We start from the raw sequence: 21,277 nt of genomic DNA on the forward strand, positions 1-21,277 counted from the left end.
GCTGTCACCAATCTGAGTCTGCAGTATGGAGCAGTATTTGTGGCTTATTGAGGTAACTTCAGGTTCTTATCTGGATTTTCAGCATCACGGAGCTGGTACACTTCCTTCCTGGTTGTATCGCCACAATCACTTACTCTGGAAAGGTTAACTGATCCAGGACCTGAACTGGAACATTAAACAGCCCGTCAAGCCTCAGCAGAGGCTCTGAACTGCTACTCAGAGTTAAACAAATACACTTAAGTCTAATAATTAAACACTACAACAGAGTTTGAAAGGATGCAGACACAGGCTTTAAGCACAGTTTCATCACTTTATTACAGTAAATGAGTCCATATCATACACACACAGAACAGAGACAGGCTGGTTTGTGTTTCTTTCTCTCTCCTTCGCCTTTAACCCCGTCAGTCCTCCGGGCCCAAACGCTTTAGATAGGAAAACAGAACGAGAGACGCGTCTGTGTGAAGAGACGTTAAATAACATTTAAAAACAAAAGTTCTTCGTGTGTGAGCACACAGAAACACGGTCGACGGGCCTCTTTAGCAGCATTTCTGAACGCCGTACAGCACGTAATACAAAATGCCCACGATGAGAACCGGCTGGACGTCCTTCTGAACCGACTCGAGTTATTGCACTCTCTCTGAAAATGGCAGTGACCTGAAGCGAGGACCTTTGTCTTAATACTGCACAGCGACCACAGTCAAAGAGTTCTGATCCAATCTGAGAGGTAAACGAGGAGCTCACAGCACGATCCGAGGTTACCGCCTCACCAGCGCCGCCGTTTCAGTAACGCCGCGCACGCAGAGGACTGAATGAAGCTTTCTGAGGGGTCAGAGCTCCGTCTGGATCTGGTGCCAGACGTCACCGAACTGGATCTCTGGAGTCTGTGGAAGAGGATCTTTAATTAAAATTAGTATCTCTGATCAATCAAGTCTGAATTAGTGGAATTTAGTCTGAATTTGGAGATATTTAGCCTGAATTAGAAATGTTTAGCCTGAATTAGGAGATATTTAGCCTGAATTAGGAGATATTTAGCCTGAATTAGAGATATTTTATCTGAATTTGGAGATATTTAGCCTGAATTTGGAAATATTTAGCCTGAATTTGGAGATATTTAGCCTGAATTAAAGATATTTAGCTTGAATTGGAGATATTTAGCCTGAATTTGGAGATATTTAATCTGAATTTGGAGATATTTAGTCTGAATTTGGAGATATTTAGTCTGAATTAGAGATATTTAGTCTGAATTAGAGATATTTAGTCTGAGTTAGAGATATTTATTCTAAATTTTTAGCTATAAAGTCTCAATTATGGGATCATAAGTCTGACATTTAACAAACCAAGTCAGAATTATTAAGTATTTTATATAAATAAAGTAAAATAATAAATTATTTTTAAACATCAAGTCAGAATTTCCAGATACAAAAATCAAAATTGTGATAAAAAGTCAAAATTACAGGATATTAAATCTGAATCTTTAGATACTAAGTAAGAATTATGACACTTCATCCACATTCTTTTCCTTCTGCAGACATGAAACCAAATAAAAACGTTGATTATATCAAAACTAACTGTTTGAGGATGATAAAAAACTTTCCTCCGACACAAAATCCTCCTTATAAGGAGAAAACAAAACTTTTTTGGCTTCAGACGTGGCAACAAAACGGGTCGCGCTCCGGATCCGGTCACGTTTAACAGCTGCTGGTTGTATTTACACCAAAGTGGAAGACGGCAGGTCAGAACAGAACCCTTAAAACACTCATTCCTCAGTCAGATGGAGGCGAGTCCACAGAGACACTTCACAGTTTTACTGGACCGCGAGGAAGAGGAGGAGAGAGAGAGAGAGAAAGCTCACCAACGAACATGAGGAGTGGCTGTTTTTTCTTTTCTTTTCTCTTTTTGCACTATTTACATTTTGGATTGTGGAAAAAAAGAAACTTATTTACAAAAATGCACAAACTCAGACTGCTTCATTGACCGAATGAGGGAAGTAAGATATAAACAACTCTGTAATAAAAAGTATAAAGGAGGAAAATAAAAATCAGTGATATTTACATGTGCGACAAAGAGACGGAGAGCGAGGAAATGAACGGCTTCTGGAACTCAGAGCAGAGAAAAATCAGCCTTGATTGATTCCTCTCTTTGGGCTTTTTTCTTTCTTTTTTTTTTATTTCCCCACACCTTTTCTTTGCCTTCTGACAGCTCTGAGTGTGAACATGCACCCCGCAGAGATAATCAAACATGCTGGATGGAGAAAGCAGGAAGTGACCCGTTCAGAGCTGGAAACCAGGAGGCAGCTGCAGTGGAAGAAATGCTCCCCAACCGATGTGTGCTGGGACCAAAGCAGCAGCAGAGCTCAGTACTTATAGGTAAAAACAGCAGGTGGAGGCGTGGAACAAGAGTATCAAATGTGCTATACTACAAACTTTCATGTGGTCTGCACTGCTTTCTACAGCCTGGTCGCCTAATCCCTAAAACACCACAGGAGCGGTTCAGACTGTTGGTTGGACGGCTGGAATATGACCTCACGCACACACACAGATGCACTCTCTGGGCTGCTGAAATCATCTCCAAACTTATCCCTAAAAGCTCAGCCTCGCGTCCTCTTTAGGACAGAAGCACACAAACACGCCGCCTTTGACCAGAAATAGTTGCAGTGCTGGTTCTGGGCCGTGCGAAGGACCGGTTTCCTTCTTTTCCACCACCAGAGCGCCACCGCAGTCCTGACATCACTGACAGTCTCACCCTCCGTCTGGTGGTTTATCTGCACAGATCAGTGTTTGTTTGGACGTCTTCCCCACACCGGATCAGTTTGGAAACGCTGTTTTTGAACGCTCTGACCCGTCCACGCAGGGTTAACGGTATCCGTGGGCGGTCCAGACGCCGTCTGCTACAAACAGCAGCCGGTGACACAAAGACATCTTGGTAAAGTTTCTAAATGTCTCTGCTCACTTGGTTCGTGAACTGTTGAAAACTGGGATTGTGAGGCTGAAACTCTGCGGCTCGAAGCTCGGCGTTTTCACCGTCCTCGCCTGGATTAAGCAGATTAGACGGTACATTTGGGCTGGAGCTCTGGCAGAGGAACACAAAGACCTGGTTTTAGGCTGGGCGCTGGCTCAGAACCAGCACTGCAACCTCCTCAGTGGAAAAAACCCACAGTAGCCTGAAGGGAATTACGCCGCTCCATGCTGAAGTTCAGCCACAGCTCACATTAAACCTTCTGCTCCTGATCCGCGAGCCTCTCAGGTGCACAAAGACGCCGCCCCACGGGAATTTAAAGGCTTTTAAACTTTATATAAGTGACATTCAAAGACGAACAATAAATAAATAAACACGGGTCTGAGCATTCATTAGTTCCTCTGCTGCGTTTCACCAAAACTTTCAGATTCCTTGTTCTCCTGGTTCCAAAATCTACACTTTTACCAGAAAATTAACTAATTCGGGGGCTTTGTTTCTGTTCCATAACTAAAGCAGGAAGAAAAGCATACAAAATCAGCCTCTGGCGTTATGAGAGAACTGTAAAGGTGTCCCATGAAGTCATATTTACCACATCTCCATTCCCTTAAAAACAAACTAAAACTTCTCATCAATCATCTGAAATCTACCAACAGACCTTAAAAAGTGAAAGCAACTCTGCTGCGGCTGCTTCGGTCGTCTTTTAGGAGGGTCTAAGGACCTCTAAGGATCACTGCCGATGGCTCGTTTTCTAACTGCATCGTTCAGGAATGAAGGAAAACTTCTGTTTCTGTTGCTGACCAAGTGGTCGTCTGGCAGACTTCTTCTGTTTTATTGTGCAGCGAACACAACTACGCAGCATTACAGTGGAGGACAGACAGCGGCGCTCCATCCACTCATCTAGAAGCTCTAATCACTTGCTTGCTCGATTACAAAAAGGCTAATTTGTCTATGGTGACACAAATTATATTCATAGTCGTAAAAACAAGAGGAACGGATCCTCTGGATGTTCCCCACTGATGTGTGAATGACCTAAAACATAAAATCTCATTTAAAAGCTGAGAAACAGCCTCCAAACAGGTTGGAATTAACTATTATTTATCAGTGAGAATTAAGATTTCATCCTTAAAGGGAACATATCGGCGGGCTGCTTCTCAGACGTACAATTTATTCTTCCAGCTGACAGTTTGTAGGTCAGGAACCAGCAGACCGAGTGGGTGGTGGCCGATTATTTCCATCCGAGTCCGTGAAAAAGAATCGGATCAGCAGCTGAGCACTGCGACCTGGTACTGATGAGTTCTCAGGAGGTTGAAGTTTAACCAAAAGACCGGGACTGCATCTGTTCCCCCGTCCTGAGTAAAACTAAAGTTCATGATTCTGATCACTTGCACGGGCCCAGTTCTGGTACTGGTCGGGCAGTGTGGAATCCACCTCTAACAAACTGGGATTTAAAAAAAAAAAAAGAAGTCTAGACACAAACAAGTTGTGTGATCACATGATTATTTCAATTAGTCAAATAAATAAACAGAAAATAGTGATTAAAAAAGGTATATTTTAGAGGACCAGCCCCCACTATCGGACCATCTCTTACCACCCGACTCTGTGACAATCTCCTGCTGGAGCAGCTAAACCGTTTGCTCGATGCGTTACTGGACAGGAAAGATCATGAGGAGGACAACGAGTGCAGCGAGGAATGTTGAAAAGTGTGTGTGTGTGTGTGAGGAAAGGGTGGAAACTGCAGGCAGGAAGGTGAGAAGCTGCTTCAGATGCTGTTAAGAGATCCTGGTACTGAACTGTGTTGAGATGAATCTGAACCGGTACCATCTGAGGGAGTGGGACAGAAGGAAAGAGTCAGAATTAAACATGTGACACCGTTTCAAATCTGATCAATATCACGTTTAGTGCTGCCACCTGGTGTCCAAACGCAGCCATTACATGTCTGTGCAAATGCATGCGAGCTAAAAAATCATCCGAATATCACTGAAGTCTCATCCATGGGGTCTCTGTCGCTCATATCCTCGATCGGACTGAGATCTGACAGATTTAAAAGCCAAGTTCAGATAATGAAACCTTTGTTCTGCGGGGCCACGAGGTCCGTTATGCTGCTATGTAACCAAAAGCCAAATTAACACCCAGGTGAATGTCAGGAACCAAGGTTTCCCAGCAGAGTAACATTTTTCAGTAAATCAGACACCAACTTATTGTTACAGTTTCCCATAAAACCTAAATCCATCTTCCAGTTTAAGCGGCCCATCTGGGGCCGAGTCGCAGGGGACGCTGACCCCCGCAGCTCCCCCTCTTCCTGCTTCCTGCAGCTCTTTCAGGGGCGGCACCGAGGCGTTCCCAAGCCAGATGAAAGTTAGAAACTCTTCAGCAGGTTCTGGGTTCGACCCGAGGCTTCCTACTGGTCCGACGCACCTTCTCTGAAACCCTGAAAAGGCCCTCCTGGGTGGCTGAGCTCCTCACCCTATGAGCCCCTTCACTCTTTAGAGGAAGCTCATTTTGGCCACTTGTTTTTCCTGAACTCAGTCTTTCGGTCACTTCCCAAAAGTGCATGATTGCAGGTGAAGGTTGGAACGTGGATCAAATGGAAAATCAACCTAATCCGCCTGTAAATTTCCTGCTCAGTTTTACAGGTCTTCCTAAAAAGTCAGTTAGACACCTGCAGCTCATCCAGAACTCAGCTGCTCGAGTCCTCACTGAGACCAAAGAAGTGGAGCACATCAGTCCAGCTGTGAGTTCTTTCCACCGGCTGCCGGTCCATCAGAGGATAGACTTTAAAGTTCTGATGCCGGTCCATCAGAGGATAGACTTTAAAGTTCTGATGCCGGTCCATCAGAGGATAGACTTTAAAGTTCTGATGCTGGTCCATAAAGCTCTGAATGGTCCAAAATGCATCAGTGACCTCCTGACCCACTATGAACCTCCCAGACCCCTCAGGTCATCTGGATCCGGTTCTTTATCAGTTCCCAGAGTCAGAACCAGACCTGGAGAAGCTGCATTCAGCTTCTATGCTCCACATGTCTGGAACAAACTCCCAGAAAGCCTCAGATCAGCTGAAACTCTCAGTATTTAAGTCCAGGTTGAAGCTGCATCTATTTTCAGCTGCATTTGAATAAGCTTGAGTTTCAAAACGGAATCATATTCTAACTCCTGATTTCATCTTTCATATATATAATTTTTTCTGATTTTATCTATTGTTCTTATTTCTTTCTTTTGTTTAAATTTTAAATCGTGCTTTTTATTTCCTCTGTTTTAATGTCTCTGTAAAGCACTTAGAATCACCTTGTTGTTGAATTGTACAAATAAACTTGCCTTGCCTCGACTCGTGAGACAGACCCACAGATACTTAAACTCAGTAAAGTACATCTTATCTTCTCCATCACTCCGTGGCTGAGTTCAGACGCTCTCCTGCCCTCTGTTGCTGTATTTAACTGTGATAGAGGTCGGCACGGTCCCTCTGAAAGATGCACGGTGTGCTCAGACCATCCAGGTTTTCAGCATGTGGTTCTACAGTAGCTGTTAGGTGGGATCAGGGCACCATGCTGACCATTTCTGATGCTTCAAAAACATCAAATTCCTCACTCGTGCCTTATATATACAAACCTTAACCTCACCTGTTAGTGGGTTTAATGCTGTGGCTGAGCAGTGTACTTTCTGGGGTTGTCTTGAAATCAATTATGTTGAATTTAGTTGCCTTTTGAGATGTTGTAACTCATTTCTGAGGGATCCTAAAGACAGTCCAAACTAAAAGGCATTCAGCCGCCTCTCACTTCCAATCCAGAACAAAACAAACCCTTAATGATCATAAATATCACGAATTATGATGTTAAATGTTGTGATTAGCATCTTTAAACACCAAATGTCAGAATTAAGAGCTGTAACACTTAATTCCACGCTGTGATTTGTGATAACTTTGATCCTCTTAAGTGAAAAAACATGAGAGACAATGACAATAAAATCATGATAAATGATAAATGAGTTTCCCACCGTGGACGGAAGCAGCTGTGTGTGAACGAGCGTGAGGAGGGATGAGGATTGAGTTCAGCTGAGGCTGGATTGACAGCTCTGCAGAGAACAAGAGAAAGTTGTTTATTTGTCTTAATCATATGAAAAGACGGCCTCAGAGGTCTGAAACAGATGTCATGATCATGGAGTGAAACTTGAATCGAGTAAATCGTTCCATTGATGAATTACAAATTAAAAACATGGAAAGACAGCAGATTTAAGTGTTTGACCCTCCGTTTGTTGCTGAAACTCAGCTATAAAAGGACGGTTCGAACGTACCTGTGGTGCTGAAGTTGAAGAGCATCGGCAGCTCTCTTCCGCTGGGCAGCCGGGTGTTCGGCTGGCGAAGCTCGTCAAAGAAGGCGTGCGAACAGGCCTCTAGCGGGGAGAAGCGTGAGGCCGGCGTGTATTCCAGCAGCCGAGAGCAAAGAGCAATGGCCTCTGGGGGGGTGCGAGGTTTAAACACCTGAGGAGCAAAATTCGATCAGAAATATGACACATCTGTGTGAAAAGGATCGACTCCTGTGAGCAGTTCTGCTCCTACACAAACACCTGGCCGCCGTTCCTGCTTCTGCTCTCTCCAAAAGTCGGGTTAATAAACACTGATGGGAACCACGGTCCCAAACCACCTCATTTAAAAGCCAACATCATTTAACTCCAACTTAGCTAGTATCCTAAATATCTCTGGCATCGCTTTGAGCATCATCTTAGAAATGGAAAACATCCCAAATCAACAGTGTAGAGCCTTAAAATCAACAGATACTGTGGAGCAAAAAGAGCCAAACAGCAGCAACCTGCTCTGGTTTCATTCACAAATTAATTGTGAAGCGTTGTGTAACCCCTGGTTACTGGACATATTACATAAATAAATAATAGTTTTATTTACATTACTTGATTTATATTTAGGTTACATGATTTAAATTAATAAATAATTATTAATTAACTAAACAAATACATTTATATATTTCTAATGTAACCATAACAACAGTCCCATAAAAGGCTGTGTAGACCGAGCCCTCACTCTCAGAGCTGCACCCAGACAGAAGGACTCAGAGACAGACCAACAGAAAATAAGAAAAGAAAGAAAGAAAGAAAGAAGAAGAAACCCCTCCTGGAACAGTAATAATCCTGTTGTTTTAAATCAAAGACTCTTGGTGAGTGAAACAATACTCCGTCACAAAGTAGCCCTGGAACTAAAAAGAAAAAATAGTAGCTCAGTGACTGTTAAGAAGAAGAAAAAAAAAGAAACGTTGGCAAGCTACCAACGGCTAATGTTAAACGTTAACGGCTACAGCGTTAGCATTGTTGCCGGTGGCTGGGATCAGCTGACTATCAGCTGATCCAGTTTGTAAATATAGATCGTGTGTTTGGTGGGGTTTTTTTCCCCGTAATATTGATAAGATAAAAAATAATATTACAATGATAACATAATTTATAAGGTGTGTTTTAGCTACCAACGGCTAATTTTAAACGTTAACGGCTACAGTGTTAGCATTGTTGCCGGTGGTTGGGATCAGCTGACTATCAGCTGATCCAGTTTGTAAATATGTAAATATAGATCGGTGTGTTTTGGTGGGGTTTTTTTCCCCGTAATATTGATAAGATAAAAAATAATATTACAATGATAACATAATTTATAAGGTGTGTTTTAGCTACCAACGGCTAATTTTAAATGTTAACGGCTACAGCGTTAGCATTGTTGCCGGTGAATCAGCTGACTATCAGCTGATCCAGTGTGTGATTATAGATAGAGTTACAGTTGGTTCACAGAAAACTGCGGCTTCGCTTCTGAGGTCCGGCGTTAAATCAGGATAATAACCCAGAGTTTAACAAATGAAGATAAAACAGTATTTCTTTTTCTGCATTTTCAGATTTTCTCTCTCGGTTCCAGGACTGAATCTATCTTCCTCTTCAGACAGTTCAAACCCAGAGAAAACGGATGTGCTGGTTTCGGTCCTGTTTCGTTACCTTGGTCCATGGATGAGCTTTGATCTGTGGGAACTTGAATTCTGTGTAGTTTGGATTCATCTCTCGAATCTGTTCCCTTGTTGGTGTACCCAACACCTGAAAATAGACATTAGAGCAGTGGGAGATATTTGCTTTGATAATCTACTCCGGAAACGGAGAAAAATAAGCTCCCCCAAGATCAATATGGCAAAGCACCAGCATCATAGAGACAGCTGATGAACACACTCACCTTGATGATCTCTACTAACTGGTCGACCCCGCTGTCTCCGGGGAAAATGGGCTGACCGAGCAGCAGCTCTGCCAGCACGCAGCCAGCTGACCAGATGTCAATGTTTGCCGTGTAGTCTGTGGCACCAAAAATGAGCTCCGGGGCGCGATAATATCGTGAGCAGATATACGACACGTTGGGTTCACCGCGGACCAGCTGCTTGGCGCTGAGGGGAGCACGAGAAATGGCATTAAAAGAAGACAAAAGACTGGCTGGGGGATGAAAAGTAGGAGCTATCACAAGATGAATGTCTTAAGATGATCCTTTTCAGAGGGTTGACCTCACAAAGGAGGAGCTAATTCAAACTGAGATGTGTTCGTATCCGTTTGTGCAGCTCACCTGCCGAAGTCGCACAGCTTCAGCACTGCAGTTTCTGGGTCAACGAGAAGGTTTTGAGGCTTGATATCTCTGTGACACACACCCTGGGAATGGATATAAGCCAGACTGCGAAACAGCTGGTACATGTACACCTGAGGAGGTTACAACACAAGGACGACACAGTGTTGGCATGACTTTGGGAGGGTTTAAAACTGGTCAACTTTTAGATGTTGGGGAGGAACAACATGCAAAATACAAATAACTGAACAACTAAAGCCCTTTTCACATGTCAGTTTTGGCTTATTGGTGCAGAAACAGAGGTGGCTCAGCGCCGCATCGATGTGCGCTTACACAGAATCAGCCGAGTAATCTGAAATCTGCTTTATGGTCATTATACACGAGTACAACGAAATTAGCCCGGCATGCAAAGGCATGCGCCAACTTTAAAGAGTTAGGGAGAGAGGGGAGGAAAAACAAGGGAGAGAGGAGGGAAAACAAGGGAGAGAGGGGAGGGAAAAACAAGGGAGAGAGGGGAGGGAAAACAAAGGAGAGAGGGGAGGAAAAAACAAGGGAGAGGGGAGGAAAAAACAAGGGAGAGAGGGGAGGGAAAAACAAGGGAGAGGGGAGGGAAAAACAAGGGAGAGGGGAGGAAAAAACAAGGGAGAGGGGAGGAAAAAACAAGGGAGAGGGGAGGAAAAAACAAGGGAGAGGGGAGGAAAAACAAGGGAGAGGGGAGGGAAAAACAAGGGAGAGAGGGGAGGGAAAAACAAGGGAGAGGGGAGGAAAAAACAAGGGAGAGGGGAGGAAAAAACAAGGGAGAGGGGAGGAAAAAACAAGGGAGAGGGGAGGAAAAAACAAGGGAGAGGGGAGGAAAAACAAGGGAGAGGGGAGGAAAAAACAAGGGAGAGGGGAGGAAAAAACAGCATCCAGACTATGCTCCTTAAAGGAGAACAATGTAGATCCGGGAAAAAACCCTCAACAACATCAAGAACAGCAAACATTAGCTCACCATCTAAAAAAACAACTAGAACTAAACTAAACTAAACTAAACTAAACTAGAACTAGAACTAGAACTAAACTAAACTAAACTAAACTAAACTGAACTAGAACTAAACTAAACTGAACTAGAACTAGAACTAGAACTAGAACTAAACTAAACTAAACTAAACTAAACTAAACTAAACTAGAACTAGAACTAGAACTAGAACTAGAACTAGAACTAAACTAAACTAAACCTAAACTAAAACTCAAAGACATACAACGGCGTCGTTGGTCAGAGCGGCGAGCTCTCTCCCAGCGTATCAGTCCCAGCTTGAAAGGAATGCATAAGAAGGCCTTCAGGAATAATTTGGCAGGGAAAAGAGGAAAGTTACCTTCACATATATGATAGGAATGATGCTCTTGGCCTTGTTAAAATGTCGGGCGACCCTGTAGACCGTCTCAGGGACAAAGTCCAGCACCAGGTTCAGGTACACCTCATCTTTCTGTTTGGGATGGAGACATTTCAGGACAACAAAAAGAAAAAAAAACTAGCAAACTGCTTATAATGAGTGTTAATTTAAATATCTAAAGAAGCTCTTTGTTTCCAGTTAGTGCAATAAAAAAAGAAACGGACTGCTTCCCTTTTTCAGGGTATTTTTAATGCTATGAATGAGTAATCCTATTTTTATGTGCACTTCCTCAGTTTTGCTGTTGTGATAGTAATGAAACTGAAGTAAAACTGTGGAAATGAGTTATTTTTCGCTTATCGTTTGCTTCTTTACGATAAGCTTCCTCCCACAGCTTTCTGGAAGTTTAGCAGCATCTACCTTCTCGCCACTGGAGTAGAAGAAATAACGCAGACGGACGATGTTGCAGTGGTCAAGCTTTCTCATAATCTGCAGTTCCCGATTCTGTAAAGACAAGAAAAAAACACGTTCTGTTGTAAACAAGCATTTAAACAGACGTAAAAGTGTTAAAAAGAAGAAATAAAGTACAATCACAGCCTCACCTTGAACCTCTTATCCTGCAGAACCTTCTTGATGGCCACCATCTCCTGGCTGTCGATGAGCCGAGCTTGGTACACCACACCAAACGACCCATTCCCAATGACCTGCAATGGTTTCACACAACAACAAAACTCCCTGAAAGCTGCAGTTTCAACCAAATCCAGCTAAAATAACATCTTAATAAAGAGCTCAGAGTGTAAAAACTCATATGTGGCAATAATCAGTGTGTAAAATGTGTCTTTAAAGCTGTTTCAGCAGTGAATTTATATGTATATTACTGGTTTTTGAAGCTAAAGTTTTGCTAAAATCCCCATCAAAGCATATATTTTAGTGAACCAAAAGCATAAATATCTTTATTACTAATATATATATCTTTTAGGTGAAGGTCAGGGTGGACTATGAACCATTTACTTCTTCTTTATATCCCTGATTGTATCAGCTGGCTGATGAGGGGTTGGTCGACTATGATAAAGAAACTCGACCCGGGCTTTCTGCTGCGATACCGGAGGGCAGCTTAATTTCACACGTGAAACGATTAACTCAGATGTGTCACATTAACTTTTATATTCCTTCGGTTTTAGAAGCAAAATCGACAAATAAAATTTCCATAAATTATTCGTTTGCACGTCTGAATCAGGGCTCTGACGTCAACGAGTGCAGGACCCCCTGCTGTGTCTCCACATGTCGCCGGCGTCACTCGAACACGCCGTGACGATGACCTCCAACTGCCGGCTACAATGTACAACCCCCCCGCCTGCGCACGAGGACACGACTTTGAGTTGCAGAACTGAGTCTGTGCATTATTCAGGAAGATTAAAGAGCAAAAACATCGATGTCCGTGTCAGCTCGAGCCGTTATTAGTCCAGTTTTCACAAGCCAACATAGCTCGAGCTCAGTTTGGGGGTGTTTAAGAGACGCTTTTTCAGTTTTAAACCAACATGTGGATTGTTTTGTGCCTGTATGCTTTCATTAGGCATGAAAAAAAGACTTTAGGTCACACTAACATACTGCAGAGGTCATTAAACAGATGATCCCTCTCACTGACAGACTCAATTCTGACTGAAAGATGCTGACAGATGCTCCAGCGTTGGCTTGGTGTATAAATTAAGTGCAGCATGCTTCATATTTTCCTTCCTGCTTGCTGTGGCTGATCATCTCCCCTGGTTTATGTTTCACATGCATCAGAGTGTTTCCAGCATCACGCTTCTTACTTTGACGAAACGATCCCACGAAATGCAGCGACAGGAACACTTTGAAGGAGTAACACCATCTTAAAGAAGTGCTGTTTAAACCAGTTCAAATCAATAATGGATCCTGATAGAGGAGCTTAATCTGTCCACCAGCGGATGGCGTGAAGCGAGTTCTGATGGTATCATCAGTGGGGATTTATTAAGTGACAAGAAAACAGATCAGAGCACAACGATGAGTAAGTTGCTGTGAATCTGCCAGAGTGGACAGAGCCGCCCTCTTACACAACTCTGCAAGCTTCGGTTCTCTCTAAGGGTGCAAAGACAAACCTTATTACCCTCCATGAATTAAATATTAACAGCTGTGATCTAATGTTAGTACAGCAGCACGTATCTCAGCGCTTTAACTAAGAAGAAGAGCATAAAAGCCTCCCGTAAGCTGCATCATGCTAAGACCGGGCTGCAGGAGGCAGGTTCTGCTATGAGCTCATGATGGACATTTTATTGCTGCTATTCTAACCTTCTGCCGCTTATATTATCCAAAAAAGGGCAGAAACAGACCAAAGTTATTGGATCAGCTGCCGGACGGATGCAAACATTTTAGATCAATTTAACCCAACAAATTAACGTCTAACGGTGCTTGTTGTCCCCTCTTTCCTGTCCTCTTTACCCCAGCTGGTCGAGGCAGATGGACCCTTCCTGGTTCTGGTTCTGATGGAGGTTTCCTCCCTTTAAAAGGGAGTTGTTTCTCTCCACAGTCGCCTCGTGCAGCTCAGGACGGGGGATTGGACCGAAGAGACGTTTCGGTGAAATCTGACATCTGTATGTATGAATTGGGACTAATTTAGAATTTAATTCATTTGATTTGATTGGATTATGATTACAATGAATTGGACTCTAATTGGATTGTGTCACTTAAGTGCCTCGAGATGATATTTGTTGTGATTTGGCACTTTATTAATAAACTGAATTGAATTGACAGGCATCAGTCAGTCCACATCAGCACTAGGGCTGAGCGACTTTATCGATATTTTGTTTCCCAATAAAGTATCGATTTTTCAGCCGCGAGTATCGATTTTTTTTATTTTGTTTTAGCAAACTTTATTGAAAAGTCAGACGTTACAATTAGTGAAACAGAACATTAACATAATACAAAACAGTGATAAATTAGTTCATAAAAATGTTATATAAAGTGCATAACTTAGTGGTTTTGATGGTTTTTCTGTTTATAGAATGTAGGATTGTTGTAATTTATTGTTTTAGCTCCTTCTCAAAAATTAAAAAAGATGGTTTGTGATTAGAGAATTTGGATCACACTGTCCCTCTAAAATCTTTCAGAAAATGATGTGTATTAAATTGTATCGAATCACATAAAATCGTATCGTATCGTGAGATTAGTGTATCGCTACAGCCCTAATCGGCATGTGCACAACATACAGAAATACACTTTAAAAAGTTACAGGAAGTGTGTCATTGGATTCAAAGTGATTATAAACCCTGTGCAGGACAATTCATCCACATTTTAATTGATCTTCAGCCAATAAACAGCTGAAACACCAAAGAAATATAGGCCTGACCACAATATTTCCCAATCAGCCAGCGTAATATTATCATTTACTTTGAGATAGAAATCGTGATAACTCTAAGTTTACACCCAATCTGAGAGCCTTTAAGTATTCTTGGATGTTATGGGCCTGAATATGATTTAATCAGTCTGCATATGACACGATAAAGTCATGTTAAGCCAGAAATGGTGTTATTGAGCAACCCTTCAGTTAATTAAACTGTCAGGTATTTTGTGATCTGAGATGAGACATGTGGCCGGACCTTAAGATCGGTCGGTTCGGTTTAGATTTCCTGTTTTCGCTCACCTTGATGTCAGTGTACGAGACTTCCTGTGGGCGGTCTGGTCCCTGACCTGGTGTGGCTACAACTGTTGTCACCTTTCCACTGTCTCCTGTGAAACAAACACAAACAGGTTTGATCGAAAGAACATGTCCCCACACTGCTGTGGTGCTAAAACCCGTGAGGTTATCAGTTCCACAAAACCAACACTCATGACCTTCAACCGGCAGCAACCCGCCCCAACATCTGGGCGGCCTCTCCGCTGGCTGTTTGAATATTTAGGTTAAAGAAAGCCCAGTGAACGAATGTCAACTTTATAAAATCCTCTAAGGAAGAAGTAGGGAGTGTCAGAGTTCATATTCAACACTCTGTGACTAATTAAACTGGGAACGAGCTCAAAAATAGGCCAACCGCTGCCTTTGTCCTGGTAATGTGTTTTATAAGATAACAGCCAATTATATGAGGGTTATTTTATTTAAAAACACAGATAACTTGGTGGCAGTTTATTAATTTACCATTTTGGTTCCATGTTGACTCTTTGCAACAAAATATTTGATTGTGTAACGCTGTCACACCTCAACAGATCACAGATTTTATGGCTTTTATCAACTTTCAGAGCAGATAAATCTCTTTTTTTGTATTATAGCTGAGGTAATGAAGCTGACTAATATCAGATGTTTCTCCACAATAAACAAATATGTGTCATCTTAACAGTTAATGTGTATGAAACAACAAAGATTAAATCTGAGGTGCAGACACAGCAAAAATCTTATTTCTAACATTATATTTTAGTCTATAATAACACATTTAGGGTGATTGCAGGTCAGCATTAACAGGAAAGCGTATTTGTGGGTGACTCAGAGCAGTCTCTGAGGTTTTAAAAGTCTAAAATGTCTTATTTTCTACAAACCTGCCACAGTTTACTCTGTATTTCAGATAAAAGTGGCCGAAGTAAAGCATTACAACATTGATTTTAAGAGTTGTGATTAATGTCACCGATCCAGATGTGGATCAAACTTCAGTCTGACGTCACTAGGTGGAAATCGCCTTATTATAATTATCTAAAGTTTAATCTCACAGCCAAAATGATGGTGCAGAATTAGTTAAACATTAAATTTTTCCACCCATTCGATGCTAAAATTAGTGGCAGCCTGAGTCTGTCCTTCGTTTGGACGGCGTCTGGCTTTCCAGCAGAGATGAACTTCAGCACACAACAACAAGGCCAGAACAGAAAGGTTGCTTTATTTCATCTCACCGAAGGACAAACACCAAAAAAGTGGATCAGTAAAGCTTTACTGTGGTCAGAACTGTTAAAACATTCCAGATGAATCTTATGGAATCCTATTACAATCGAATCAGAGCTTCCCAAAATGGTAAATAAATTAAAGAAAGGGTCAAATAGAAAAATATCTACAGATTTATTATAAACACTCATCATGTTTGTATCAACAGGAAACCTTCTCTTGGACATTTATGTTGATGCACAGCATAAACAGGAAGCCAGAGCCAACTAAATCACAATTTATTTCCAAAATGGCAGCTTTTCCAGCGCTGAATAAAAAGAGGAATTTTTTCTTTTGGACGCCCGGTACCAGAAGCGTCCAGAGCCTAAAATCCAGAGCAGTGAGGTTGCATAGATCACTTATCATGTTAAATTTTAAACATGGTTCAGTCCCTGAAATACAAAACTAAAAACTAAAGCCACTGAGCTCTGGATTCGTTTCAGCCTTGACGGTCTGTGGGTGTAAATTCAACGTTCCAACGCTCGTCTGTGGCGTTTGAATAATGGAGCAACCCTCCGCCATCGAGGTGTAATCGCGTTGCGTCGCCTTCTCCCCGACCATGTCCACATACTCGATGCTTTGTTCACCAAACCAAACAATGCACTTATTGATACGGCTCCCTCATGAACAGAACTGCGTGTCCTGGTGCTGTTGTGCGACCAGAACAACGCACGTGCACAGCAAACTGTCAGCAGCTAAAGTGTGCTGGTTATCCAACAGGCACGCGGGAGATATCTGTTACAGCCAAAACTGCCAGGCTTGCAGAGTGACCGGGTCACTGGGTTCTCCACCTCAATGACCGGGTTCACACAGACCGGCTCCAGGTAAAAAGTACAACACTTTGTTTACTCCAACTGTCTCTGCTGCTCTTACATTTTCCTTGTTAATGTGTCATCTCAGAGCTCCTTCTTTCCAACAGTAAAAAACATTTCCACAGGCTTGAATCTACAAAAATAAGTCAATAATCTGTCGTTATGAAAATTTGTCCTGATAAATCACTGCTTCGTGGCTCAGTGCTTCGTATCAGCGCTGCCCTCTGACACACTCTGCTTCCTGTCATTCTCCTGACACTCACCAACGGAAACTCCCGTCTCCAGGAGGAAATAATCCTTAAATGCATGACATTTTTCAAACTATATGCAATCTACTTCTATAGTTGCTTAACAGCAGACACTCTGTGATTGTGTGTCACAAAAACAAGAAGTTCCCACTATCCCACAGTCAGAATATAACGACATACGTTCAGGCAAATTTCTCATCTCATAACAAAGTGGCTGAAGGAGAATCAAGTTGACCTTATCGCCCCATTAAGACAAGATATACAACCACTTAATGCTGCTTCCTTTCAAGCTTGATGCAAAGCTCCAGTCACATCATTTTAAAGGCACAAGAGCATTTATTATCAGTTTTTTTAAACAAACATCCGATGAGAATTATTATGGAAAAAAAAAAACAACACTTTTTAGGGTGGCTGAAGTCCCCAAAAACACAACCCTGGTATTTATTTCAGCTCCTCTTTGTCTGAAAGTTCCTCATTTAACGAGTTGTTCTGAATTTTATCTCAAAAGTACACTCCTTAAGTTGACTCCGCCTCCTATGTTAAGCCCCGCCCACTCACATCCACCCTGCTGGATGGATGAAGCCAGCTTCTGGTGGAAATGTTCTGCTGTCAGCTGTACTGAGGAGCATGCATCTTCCATCCAGCAGCAGCCTCAGAGGATATAAGAGCCCAGTGGATAAACTATATCTGAGGCTAATGTTCCAGCAGAGTTAGCTACAGACTTTAGCAGCAGCTAACGCTAACAGCTTAGCTAATGAAGATGACGTACACCAACTTCTGAGGAGTTATTGCTGTTCCTTTCTGAAAGATGAACATTATTGTTCCCACATTACTTTGTTAGCTGAAGCTTTCTAGTTGAACGGTTCGGTTCTGTAACTCAGACAACCTGCAGCTGTGTTTAAGGTGTGTTTCCAACACACCACCGGTCCTCTCCTCACTCTCTGTGTGTTAACGTTATATTATCGGCATGTTTCTGATAAAGATGTAGGTCTCCAGGTACAATTGTTTAATGAGGTTAATATATTTAAAATGTTTAAACGCAGTAATTAACGGTACACGTGCATTACTACGAGTTACGCTGTGCACATCTACGACTTGGTCCATTACTGTTGATGAGAAAGCACTGTTTGCTAGCAGCTGCTGCTAACTTACAGCTAACTGCTAAACTGTTTCCCTGTGGGATCAATAGAGTAACTATCTATGTCTATATATAGAGCTGAAGTGTTTTTGGTGTGACTGGAGAAACAGCTTCATTATGTTTGCATTTACTGGATTAAATTACACACCAGGAGCCCAGGTTTTGATGACGGGTAATTTACATAACGGCTGACCTCATCAGAAGAGTGGGGTAAGCCAACTCTCAACCATCCAAAAGAAACCGTTAACAAGGAGGTTAAGCCAAAAACTGTCTCACATGTCTCAATAAGACCTCATAAGGTCTGAAAAAGAAAGTTTTTTAAAGGCATCTATTCTGAGGCTTTTTAAAAACAATGCTTGAGTTTTTGAATCCTTGGTGAGGGGTGCCTTAGGTCCTAATGGGTTCAAATGTGACATAATATGAGGCTGCGATAATGTTTCTTTTGTTTTAAGGTTTATGTGATCATTTGACTGTCAGAGAAAATCAGAATCAACACAATGTTGGCTCATTTTCATGAAACAGTTAAGGAAAATTATGATAGAATATAAACACTGTGGACATAAAACAGGCTTGGATGACTAATACTGAAGTGTGTATATTAGCTTTGTATGTTTTCCTGCTTGAATCGGCACATTATTAACACTGCCTGCTGAACACAGAGGTGATATTAATTATTTTGGACATTACAGGTTGAGGTACAGAGCGACAACGTGATGCACAACGCATTGTAGAAGGTGTCTTCTCTCATTTTTAGTATTGAATAATGCTGCCTCATACAATCCTCCCATTACAGACGTCACAAACTGGTGTTGAGCCTGTTTTGTTTTCCACTTTTAAATATTTCCACACAGCAGTTTGACATTCTTAATGCCAAATGTTTGCTTGTCGTTTGGTGAGAGCATTGCGGGTGTAAATCAAATAACTGATCTTTACTTTTTCTAATTACAAAATTTCCCCTGAAGCACAACTGTGAACAGAGACGGACTGATGATGTAATCCAGAGACAAATCCTGGAGCTTTTCCAGTGAAAAATGGAACAACTGCTTGGACACTGTGACACCAGTCATGGGTATTATACAACAATGTTGGCAGCAAGTCCCATTTCCTTTAGTTTAGATATATGATACTAATATTTGATAATAGTCCGAGGTACAACTAAGAAGCGTCACATGATGTGAACTCAAATGAAGAACAGTGATAAAATAGTGCAAAGTTGCCTCCATATCTACTAACAATATATTTCAGGACTTGTCAGTACCTCTTGGGCACATTCCCACCAGAAACTGTAATGCAAAAACTTAGAGTTTAGCATAGTTTACTAACCAAATACGACCTATTTAAACAGGTTCTGTCCATCCCATTTAGCAACTGATCAGTAATCAGCTCCTTACTAATAAAGCTAACACAGTTAGCTAATAAAAAAGTGGAAAGCAAATAGTTTAACCCCTAATTTTTCATCAAGAAGTGTCATCATATTCTGGGCAAAGAGACATTAGACTATGGAGATTGTATTACAACAACAGGAATAACTTGGAAACCCGACTATTTCAATTTTCCTCTTCCACTGCTGACCATAAAGACAGATCCAATGTAGTTATGGCAGCTTTATAACTTGAGTGCTCCATCTCTAAATTTATTTTAACCCCACATACTAAAATTACACCAGTCTTTCTCACAGATATGCGGCTGAGTAGTTTCATCCAACCTCCCGAGAGTTCCCCCGACCAGACAAAATACCCATCAATCATCCCAGAGAACATATGTAACGGCCAAAAACAACATTAGATGTAAACGAGGAAAAGGGACACCAATAGCCACACTGCTTTGAACTGGAGATGACCTCCCATTTAGGCTCAAATATCAAGAAACACAACTCTGTCTGCAAATTAATGACAAGGTTTATGTTAACAGGCGCACACATACAGATCTCTACTTATATCTGAACTATCTGCCTCTAGAGGGATGAAGGGGGATGATATACAGCCATCTCAGACAGAGACAAACTCCTAGACAGTCGAGCTCTTGTGCTGGATGTGCATCACTTGCATCCTCCTGGCGTCGGGCACCTGCTGACAAGCCTTCGCCCCACGGGTGACCTTGGTAAACAGGCACCGATACGCCCTAACCCTACCCCGGCGAGGCAGACTGATAGCTGCCGCCAATCTCTCAACAGCACCAACAACAACAAAAAAAAAAAACGAGCCCTCCATGAAGCACCCAGGTTGAGGTATTTGATTCTAGGTTTGCCACAATGAACACTCAACCAGTTTATCTGATCATTCACATGGACCACGAAAGAAAGCGTTCCGTAAATTATGACTAAACATTAGTAATTCAGCCAATAGTTAGATATCACATCGGATTACAATGGTGACCAGTGAGCTGGTGTGGCACGAGGTGGGGTGATTTCATCCATCTGCCGGACAGGGACTAGTATATAACAAGTGGCTAACATTAGCAGGCTAGCTAGTTAGCACGTTAGCAAGATCGTTAGCAACCAAACGGGAGAAATAGCGACTTTCCACCGGGTTGTGACACATAACACCGACGTTTTTTTAAAAAGGTGAAAGCAGATTTTAAAAATCTTCAGACATACACATTTCAATAAAGTGCTACTTGCGACAAATAACTTACTGGCAAGCTTGAGGTTCGAGCATCCTGACGAGCTGCTGCCGGAGGCCTGCGGGACCCCGGACTTTCCTGTGCTGCTCCCCACGGCAGCGGCTGATCCGGTGGACGCTGCGACGGCTCCTGGAACACCTGGCGGCTCAGCAAACGAGCTGGTCCTGGGCCGCCCGCTGCCGCTCATATCTCTGAGCAGAGGTCAGGGTTATTTTTCACCTTTTTCAGCTAAGCGACTATTAACTATGAATATTCGGGAGCGAATAATCGTGGATAGACACACCGAATAATACAGCTCCTGTTGCCGCCGGCTGTCTGGGCTGAAAGCTGTTGCTAGACACCTAGAAACAGACCACTCGCAATGCCACCTGGGAAATGGAGTTTGAACCGGCTGTTGTTCAGGTTTGTCGCTCTGGCTTTGGCAAATCAAAACAACTACAACTTCGAAATGAATTAAGAGCCAAAATAGGAGCAGCAGCCAAACTCTCTATTAACACATCAAATTAATCAAACAAAACCGTTGCCGTGGTCCTATAAAAATCAAACACTTAATGTACTATTTTAGGTGCAAGTTGCCCCTCTTCCTGCCATTTTAGTCCGGTTATAATTGGAACATTTTAAAACTGTAATTGCAAAACAA

General features: G+C 42.2%; 1 protein-coding gene across 1 annotated transcript; it reads right to left on the minus strand.

The window, feature by feature from the left end:
• Positions 1 to 296: 296 nt before the first annotated feature.
• On the minus strand, positions 297 to 21,004 carry gsk3aa (glycogen synthase kinase 3 alpha a). The gene is made up of 11 exons (XM_072371064.1): positions 20,650 to 21,004; positions 14,561 to 14,646; positions 11,505 to 11,606; positions 11,323 to 11,406; positions 10,888 to 10,998; positions 9,536 to 9,666; positions 9,158 to 9,362; positions 8,929 to 9,024; positions 7,240 to 7,426; positions 6,943 to 7,020; positions 297 to 4,776 (listed from the first exon to the last, which is right to left on the minus strand). Exons 1-11 carry the CDS (start codon positions 20,822 to 20,824, stop codon positions 4,715 to 4,717), a joined length of 1,317 nt encoding a protein of 438 aa, XP_072227165.1. The 5' UTR covers positions 20,825 to 21,004; the 3' UTR covers positions 297 to 4,714.
• Between the last annotated feature and the right edge of the window lie 273 nt (positions 21,005 to 21,277).

The sequence above is a fragment of the Leuresthes tenuis genome, unplaced genomic scaffold (genome assembly GCF_036924035.1).
Source record: "Leuresthes tenuis unplaced genomic scaffold, fLeuTen1.0.hap1 SCAF_18, whole genome shotgun sequence".
Classification (NCBI taxonomy): Eukaryota; Metazoa; Chordata; class Actinopteri; order Atheriniformes; family Atherinopsidae; genus Leuresthes; species Leuresthes tenuis.

What these genes read in the sequence shown, in the direction of transcription:
- gsk3aa (XM_072371064.1), bottom strand. Translation starts at nt 20,824, where the DNA reads ATGAGCGGCAGCGGGCGGCCCAGGACCAGCTCGTTTGCTGAGCCGCCA. An exon ending in TCTCGTACACTGACATCAAG is followed by an intron (nt 11,607 to 14,560) that starts GTGAGCGAAAAC and finishes AAACCATTGCAG; the next exon opens with GTCATTGGGAATGGGTCGTT. An exon ending in TCTACTCCAGTGGCGAGAAG is followed by an intron (nt 10,999 to 11,322) that starts GTAGATGCTGCT and finishes CATCCCAAACAG; the next exon opens with AAAGATGAGGTGTACCTGAA.